The following is a 9,231-nucleotide window of genomic DNA, read 5'->3' on the forward strand; positions in this document are numbered from 1 at the left end:
AGTGCAATATATGCCATTGTGAGGCTACTCAGGATCGAGTCTCTACATCTCCTGGGGGCTTAAATTCTGAGTGTCCCCACTCAGTGCATCATGTGGTGGACAAGCGAAGTTGCGATGAGGGTATGTGATGAGAGAGGAGTGTGATGCGAGCGTGTCTGATGCGAATGTGATGAGGCGAGACTGGCGTAGCAATGGCGCGCTAAGCGCGGGAAAAGCGGAGGCGTAAGGCGCTATACGGGCGTGAAAGCGCGGTATAGTAGCGGATTGCGTGAAGCGACTCTGGTGCATGCAAACATAATAAAAGCGCAGGGAAATGATGGTGACAACTGCCTGAATGATATGGAGATGACTGCAGTGAGGCGAGATTGATGTGTCTATGCGCGTGAATAAGGCGACATAGGCGCGCGAAGCGCAGGAACATTCGCGCTTGAAAAGCGGAAGTGCGCGAATGCGGTATTCAAGCGATAGCGTGACTTCAAGACGATGTAAGGGTGTAAACTCATGATGGCAATCGACAGCTGATGATGCGAGTATGGCGCGAATGTGCTGTGTAAGGCGTGGGAACATTCGCGCTTTAGGCGCCTGAGGTGCGCGGATGTGCGTGATAAGTGCGTATATCGCAGATGTCGCGTATGCGTCGCGTTATGCAGGGAATGTGAAGGGGCGAATGTCCAATGATCTCCAAGGCATAGAAGGCGAAACTGTGTGTTGTGAAAGCGGTCCATCCCATGTCCAAACCAAGTCCCACTATGCGCGCTAAAAATTAGGTGCTATGGGATTGAATGATATGAGTAAAACTATAGGTGAAAAAGCGAAAATGAAATGGTGGACTTTTGCGGATGTCCTGTCCGTCTTGTCTTCTTCATGCAACTATCAACATCTATGTCCTCCTATTGCGCTAAGCGCAAAAAGCGTGCGCGTGAGGCGCCTAAGGCGCGGGAATAAGGCGAAAGGCGCGAGAACGAGGCGCTATAGGGGACTATTCAAAGGTAAATGTGCATGGTGCCACAGCATGCGTTAGAAGCGAAAATAATATCCTACTGGGTTAGGTGGGCACGAGTCTATAGTTGTTTTGTTGTTTTTGTTGTTTTCTGCTAAGCGGATCTATGAGTATATATGTCAGTGTTTTATTAGTGTTTGAGGCGATGTAATGATGAGAAAAATGAAAGGAGAAAAGCGCTGGACAAAAACCAGGGTAAAACAAACTATATGCTATGAAAAACACGGTATATGGTGATTTTTCGCGAAAATGATGGTTGAAGCGGTTGAAGCGGATGAGGCGCGAGGCGAAAGCGCGTGAGGCGACAGTGTTAAGCGACAGGGAATGGTGTACTCTTCATCTTCAAGACTTTGCAACAACTTTTTCAACCAGGTATAAACCAATCTTCTTCAAACTCGCGATAGTGGTGGACTAGTGACTGGTGGGATGAACTCTTGCACTTGGTGGCGCCTATTAGGCGCGCGCCAAGGCGAGGCGAGGCGACAGTGGTTAAAAGGCGCTACAGCACGATAGGCGATAGGCGATGCTGGCGCGTTAGCGCATTTAGGCGCGAAAACGATTATATCCTCTGTATGCGCGAGGATAGGCTGAAATAGCGAAAATGTGTTAGTGAGTGATCTATGTGCAGTGAAATTAGGCGTGAATGTGACGCGAATGATGAGTATGAATGATATATCAAGGCGACATAGGCGCCTGATCATGAATGAATGGTACTTGATATAAAATGAAAGGATGTTATGGACGCGATAAGCGAACATGCGAAAAATGTGAATAAGGACAGATGGTGCAATGTTAAATGTAATGATGGATGATGTAGGCGGATGTATGTGTGTCAGGCGCGCGCCTAAGTCGCGCCTGAATGGCTGATTGAAGTATGGGTCATGATGAATGTGAGGAATGCAATTTAAAAATGATAAAATGGTAAAAATGCGATGGAGGGAAAACTTTGATGTAATGATGGGCGCCTTAGGCGCGTGAATTAAGGCGTGGGGCGCGCGACTGTGGCGCCTGAGTGAGGGAATGATGGTAAGCTTAAATGAAGGCAAAGGCGAAGCATTAGCAACTGATGAAAAACTCAATGAGAGTGAAAAACGCGAAATAAGCGAAAAAGGCGAAATGAGCGAAGGTTGAATATACAGTGCCTCAAAGTGCGTGACATGTGCGACCTCAGGCGCCATAGGGTGCACTGGAGGCGTGTCAGGGTCGCCTGAGACATGTTCTACTTGGTGGGTGGGTGACTTGATACATGGGTGTTTGACTGGCAAGTGGAAGTCGCTGAAAGCGGAAAACGCGATATGCGCGGTATTGTCAGTAACAAGCGGATTTAGTAGAGACAAACTGTGGTTGAAATGAGGCGCATTTTGGAGCTCTGTCACTGCAGAATGCTCCTGAATAGGCGCGCTAAAATGCGATTGGGGTTGAAGGTCATTGCTGATGATGGATGGCGTGATCTCGTCTGGTAGCGCATTTGGCACGTTCGCGATAGCGGTAGGTTCACATATGTCGAGCTGGGGTGAAACCACTTCGTCCAACTGATCTTCTGTGTCGCTCTGATGCTCTGTAGGTTCGCCTACAATAGGCGCCTCGATGTGTGCTGGTGTGAACGCGATTTCAATGATAGGCAATGTTGGAGTAGGCGGAAGGGGAAGGGTTTCGCGTATTTCGCATATTGGCGCCATAGCTGCTGCTACTAGCTGATCTTGGGCGCGTTCTGGTTGCTGAGGCGCACCTACAGGTGGCGCTTCAGGGGACGCTTCAAGGGGCGGAAGTGGAATAGCGGAAATCGCGCTAGTAGGGCGCATGTAGCGCTTAATTGCGCATTCTGGATACATGAACAAGGCGAAGTTAGCAAAATCTTCATAGGTGTTGTTACCTTCATAGCACTGGAACACCTCTCTCTCATTAGGCGCAGAATACTTCAAGGCATACTTGATAATGTCCTTATCTGACAGCCCAAGTGGTTGCGCGAGTCGTTCTACTGACTCCAGGAAGTTGACCAGTTGGGTGTAGTCACCTCCAAAACGTGGAGCAGCGCTGCAGGTGCGCAAAGGCATGCCAAAGGAATCTACTGGCGTGTTCATGGTGTGAAAGCGAAGGGGCGTAAATCGCGAATTTCGCGATTTAGGCAGAAAAGCGGAAAAGGCGGATATGCGGATGCGCGGAATAGGCGGAATAGCAAAGGCGGAATAGGCGGAAACGCGATAATGTGAATAAGGCGAAAATGTGGGAAGCGGATATGCGGATAGTGGAGTAGAGTGGAATGGAGTTGGATATGTGTGGATGTGCTGACTGATCCCCTCGCGGTGGGCTCCAGTTGAAGGATCTTCAACTCAGCTGAGGGTGCAGCTGATATAATTGTTGAAGGGAGGAAAATATGAGTGCGATATGTTCGTCCCTTAGGGGAAGCGGAGAAAGCAAATATCCACTGGTCAACTCTAGGGGGAATGCGCAAAGCGCGTGATAAGGCGAAAGCGCGGGAACAAAGGCGCTATAGGCGCGCGAAGCGCGGGAAAGTCGCGCGTCGAAAAGCGGAACTGGGTGAAAGCGGTATGCGAGCGATAGTGAGATGTTAAGACGTGTACTGAGATGCTGATAAGACAACTGATGCGGATATGGCCACTAGAGCTAACTGCTACTAGGGCTTGCGATGATTTATTCAAAACATAATAAAAACTCGGAGATGGTGACTGTCTATGATGATGGTGGTCCGTGGTAATGTGTGTTCTTTCAAGTAAAAAAAATGTGTAATGAAAAATGTGTACCAAGTGAAAATAAACATGGTATGATGTTGAAATAAATGATAAATGGAGAAATGCATACCTGGGAACTTGGTTGGACATGGGAAAACACAGTGGGAAGTCAGGCGCCCTATAGCGCTTAGGCGCGGGAAAATTCGCCTAAAGCGCGCGCAAGTCGCGCAAGTGTCGCCTATGTCGCGGAAGTGTCGCCTAAGTCGCGCGCGTCACGCGAACGTCGCGTTTATCGCGCTAGTGTCGCGTTGCATGCATAGTATTGTAGACTCGACCTACAGTGCAATATATGCCATTGTGAGGCTACTCAGGATCGAGTCTCTACAACGGTCACATGTCCTTGCCTGCCAGTGTACCTGTGTCAAGGCTTCAAATGGGCCATGTTCATTGTTTTTCTGATGAGTCAAGGACGAGTACTTCGAAGAAGTGATCGGTGAGCATCAAGCACATGCAGACAGCCATTAATGTTCTTCAGTGTTCACTCTGCCTGTATAATCATATATGCCATCTGAGTCAGTGAGTCATGAGGCCGTGACATTGTCACAGTAGTTGTGGGAACCATAGAAGTGTGTTACCCTGACTCTAGCGAGCTTTGCAGAATGACCTTTCCAACATTCAGAGGTGTCTTGCTTTTCTAGGTGACTGTCTCCTCAGAGGTACACTTGCCCTTCTATTTGTTTACACCCAATGTGCTGCATGCTAGATTCTTTGCCTGAAGTCCAAGTCATGTGTTGAAATTCAACTCAACCAACACGAGTAGTTTGGGCAGTATCCTGATGTTCAGAATCAAAGGTGAATAATCTGGGAGTGTACATTTCTTCATGGACCATTTAGAATTTTGGTTATCGAGCTGATCTCTGCCTTTTCAGTCCTACTAGTGTAACTGACAACAGTGACAGCCCAGGCTGGTTTCATATCCCTTCTTAAACCAAACGATGCATGGCAACTTCATATTTAAAACACTTCCTCCTGAACGTCAGCTGGTTATGGGAGGGAACTGGAGCAAGTTCACAGGAAGTGCATCTTCGGAATGGTGATTACAGCCACAATACAAGTAAGCATTGCTGTTGATCTTAATGGGAAGGCTGTCAATGTGTACTGAAGTATTATTGAGACTGGGGGCCAGTTTTGATGACCATTGGCCCTCAGAAGCCTATCACCCTTCACATGTACAACGTCTACCTCACAGATGTTCAAGTTGACGTCAGAGGTGATGTCTCGGAGGCTCTGAGTGTCACCAAGGGTCACTGTTGACTTGACGCTGTCTGAGAAGACTTCTGTTGGGTTGGCACCTGTGGTGCTGAAAAGTGCACTGAATTCTGTGATCCTCTCAGAGAGCATCAGTTCTAGGAGTGCCCGCGTTCAAGTTGAGTTTCGCATCCTGCCCTGAGTGCTTGAATTATCATATAGTCGAGGTAACTATTTCTGACTCGGTGAGTCCTTCCTCGTATAGCACATTATGTGGCCTAACGCATGGTTTTACAGGAAGGAAATAGTCTGGATATGAAAACTCAGAGGTGATCATTCTGTCGTGTTCAAGTTGGAGCCTCTGGCGAGTCAGCTTGTTGACCAGGAGGTGCTCACTTTCTTGTTCGAAGTCAACGACATCAGGATTTTTTGTAGTGGTAGTAAGCAATGCCTCTTTCTTGAGGGAATGCCATATAAGTGAAACTATGTCTATCATGATAGGTTCTGACTGGATTCCTGCCGACTCTTTTCTTAAGGCTAGTATGACATTGGATGATGACATGATGCGGCTGCTGCCACCCTTATCAAAGCCTGAGCCAAATGTGTACAAAAATGTTTCATACCCTTGCCTTATGTCCGAGTCCTGCTGGAGTTCACAGTGGCATGACCCATATGGTCTTCAAGTTGTGTTCAGAAGGCAGTGGCCACCTGGTAGATTTGACAATGGAGTTGATAGGAACTGGCAGCCACCACACAGATTGGAAGTAAGCATGCTGTAATCTTTAAGATGTTTGACATTCATCGTTCCTTAAATTAACCTAAAGAGGCTTGAGAAAATGACCCAGAAACGCTCATATCAGATCAGGGTGTGCAAAACTGGTTGTGACCAGATCACCAATTAAGGCTCAAGACAGGCTACCAAGTAAGGCAATCCTCTGCTGCTTAATTCAGGAACAACTCATTCAAGTCCTTAGGTCATTAGTGCACTTGGCAAACATATACAGTGGCTCAAAAACTGTCCGCATGTTTTGACATTTTTCACTATCTATGATATTGTGTGAGAATGAACAAATTCCTCAAGGACATACTTATACCACATTGTAGTATGGCTTCAGGGCTTTTATTTGAGCCCTACACCGTGGGAATCGGCGGAGATATGGTGGAGATATAAGGCTTATAAAATGATGACTCATGTGGACAGTTTTTTGAGTGTATATTAAAACTATATAAATCATTATTTATGACACCATAAAAATCATGCCACTATTATATAAATTATAAAGTGGTGTCATTATGTTATTTTATGACTATATCTAACTATATAAACCAGAATATCTCATGTATCATAGTCATAATCACCATGAAAGCCATCTCCTCTGCTCAAAGAGATAATATCCTCTCTCTGTCTTATGCTAACCCCCCATCAACACTGCCGCCACCGACTGTTCCTGTGGAGCCGTCACCTTGTGTTCAAACGTCTCCTCATGCTAGAGTGAAGCGAAGAATTGCCACCCTCTTGGAGGAGGTCAAAACTTTGAAGCAAGATAAAGCAACAAAACAAAGGCATGGAGAACATTTCTTGGCCTCACATAGTGATTTTGATCTATCATTGTCATCTAGGAAGACAACCTACTATGTTTCGCAGGGATGAGCAATTTGTCACATTGTCGCCCTCTACACTCCCATAGAGGATTTGGTTGCCAAAAATGTCCGGTGTTGTGAAGACAGGGATGGTGACTCTACTCCGGAGTAAGTATTCATGTTCATGTTGTTGAAGTTATGCTGGTTTATGCAAAGGAACAGACAAAACCAGCTTCAGCATGGCTACATTGAACTCACTAAGATATTACCGTGGATTCATGACAAACTGGCAAGCCTCGACTCGGAAGGAGTTGGAGGACGTGCTCCAAAAGGTTTTTCTCAATGTCACTTTATCATACTTCACGCTAATTTTTTATTTAGCTCAAGTGGGGCGCGGACTCAGCTCACGGTGACAATATGGGAACCCTAAAAGAACTTGTAGCCTCATGGGTGAACATTGAGTGTAATCCAACTCCGCTCATCAGGACTGATGACAAGCACCATCAAGGTTTCATAAACGATGCATCCGGTAAACTTCTCTGCCCATCGGAATGGTGCTGGGAAGACCCAGTGTAAGTGTTTGTCTTTGTCACCTACATGTTGCTAATATCATGTCTAGTGTCAGGGCTGGTATTCGTGACTGTACAACGACTTTCATCGTGTCTGAGAATTTGTGGCCGTCTTTCTTGTATGAAACCTATAAAGCTGACACCACAAATTTGGAGTGTGGTCTCTTTAAGTCGAAACTGTTGGTGATGGTGAGTGGCCTGTAGTTTTACAACTGATTCATACAGCTGATTCACAGCCCATCACATTACAGGGGTTCAAGGCAATATTTACTTCTCCCTCCTCCGCCAACGAAGTGGATGTGGATGGTGATGGTGCTGATGTCATTGAGAACAACCGACGTGCACAGAGATGCTCAGATCAAGCCAAAGTCAAGACATGCATTGCCTCTATTATAGGTATGAGGAAGGTGACTCCTTGCACAATTGTGTATGCAGCTTGCCAGGTAAGTCATCACAATACTAAGTTGCCTCTCACTGTGAAGCTGGAATTCAATTGTGCAGATCTGATTCACACTTTCTCACATCACCTCATGGCGCACCATTGATGGAGACTTCAACTATCAGGTATTCTGGGACAACATTGTAGATTTCTTCAAGGAAGCCCCAGGTCCAGCGGCGCAGACCAGAGTAAAAGCTCTCCTTAAATGGTGGACTAGGTAAGCTACTGACCGTCACCGATTCACCCGGATCACTAACTTTCTGTGCAGAAAGGTGTTTGGAAGAAACCATCAGGATGACTTGATGCTTAACGTTATTTCTCAAATGTCTGTCAGCACTCTGGCCGCCCAGAGAGAGGAAATGGAGGACACTGCATTTGACTAGTTGTTTGACATTTTACTTCATGTACCACTCCTACATTACCCTGTCTTTGATGCACTACTATCGCTACTACTACTAATGCAATGTTTTAATCTGCATATGGACTGTCTGAATTTGATGTTCCTATTGTCCGAAATGTGTAGTGCTTGATCTTTCAACACATTGCCCTTGTATGCTGCAAGGTCCAACACTATACATGATCAGCAATTTTAGGAACTCTGTTTGTTTTTTGGACAACCGGCCATACTAAAAGCAATGTCTGGTGCTGCTTATCAGTTCCCAGAAGAATCATTTGATAATTTTATATATGCATGTTCAGAAATGCACGAGACGAAGAGTAGGATGGTCCTGTGGCAATGGAGTAGAAGTGGTGTTCATACTCAGAATACAGAATGACTTGTGATGAGGCAGATACCATGAGGTCAGACAATAGCCCACCGAAGTCTGAAGAACCCTACAGCTTGTCGAAATAGTTAATTTAGGATGCCAATGACCCATCCAATCAAGCATTATTGATAGCTCACCACTACATATTCTAAAGCTCAGTGGCGAGGTTGATAAACACTGATTTTCCTTGTTCTCACAAATCTGGGAGGGTTGTCTTCCCCGGCTGATACAAATTTATTGTCTCTGTCTGTGATAATTGCCTGGTCTGTATCGCAGCAACAAAGCCACAGCAGTGGAAATTTGTTCTCAGAAATCCGGGAGGGTTATCTTCCCCAGCTGATACAAACTTATTCGTCTCTCTCCATGATAATGACCTCGTCTACATTGTGACAACGGAGTCAGAGTGCAGAAATTTCAGGCTGAGGTGCCATTAGAATTTAAATTGTGAAGATGTCAATGATTGCGTGAGATTACAATTTAGCACTACTCATTATGTATGCTTACAGTGTTACACCAGAGTTTGAATCATTTATAAATGTTGTCACTACCGTGGACTCTTTGACCTTGATCAAAATTGTACGCTTTTGATCCTACCTGAAGAAATGATCTGATGTGAGCCCATTCAGTCACATTGCATGTATTATACATGCAGCAAATGTTGAAAATATGCCATTCCACACAGGCCAGCAGACGTTGGCCAACTGAATATCTATGTCCATGTTTAACATTCGGCCGGTGGGCTCATGGAGTGATGGTTTTAACAGCTGGGCCCATGTATTGGGATGCTCAACATTAACATGTCAGCTGAGGGCTAGTAAAATCGGTGGTGTGATATTGTCAGCTGGGCCCACACACTATAGCTACTGTGTGTACCGATTGGCCGATGGCAAGTGTCTCATTCAGCCGATGATGGGGGTGAAGCATATATGTTCCTGTG

At 45.8% G+C, this 9,231-nt stretch overlaps 2 protein-coding genes across 2 annotated transcripts; one reads left to right on the top strand and one right to left on the bottom strand.

Moving 5' to 3' along the window:
* Nucleotides 1-1,389: 1,389 nt before the first annotated feature.
* Nucleotides 1,390-3,081, bottom strand: DFJ58DRAFT_730195 (uncharacterized protein; the record flags this gene model as incomplete). Its single annotated transcript, XM_041385853.1, has 1 exon — nt 1,390-3,081. One exon carries the CDS (start codon nt 3,079-3,081, stop codon nt 1,390-1,392), a length of 1,692 nt encoding a protein of 563 aa, XP_041241717.1.
* A 3,677-nt stretch (nt 3,082-6,758) lies between these two features.
* Nucleotides 6,759-7,910, top strand: DFJ58DRAFT_730196 (uncharacterized protein; the record flags this gene model as incomplete). The annotated part of the gene is made up of 6 exons (XM_041385854.1): nt 6,759-6,851; nt 6,901-7,091; nt 7,139-7,277; nt 7,340-7,531; nt 7,653-7,744; nt 7,796-7,910. 6 exons carry the CDS (start codon nt 6,759-6,761, stop codon nt 7,908-7,910), a joined length of 822 nt encoding a protein of 273 aa, XP_041241718.1.
* Between the last annotated feature and the right edge of the window lie 1,321 nt (nt 7,911-9,231).

The sequence above is a fragment of the Suillus subalutaceus genome, assembly GCF_016647625.1.
Source record: "Suillus subalutaceus strain FC151 chromosome Unknown DFJ58scaffold_85, whole genome shotgun sequence".
Classification (NCBI taxonomy): Eukaryota; Fungi; Basidiomycota; class Agaricomycetes; order Boletales; family Suillaceae; genus Suillus; species Suillus subalutaceus.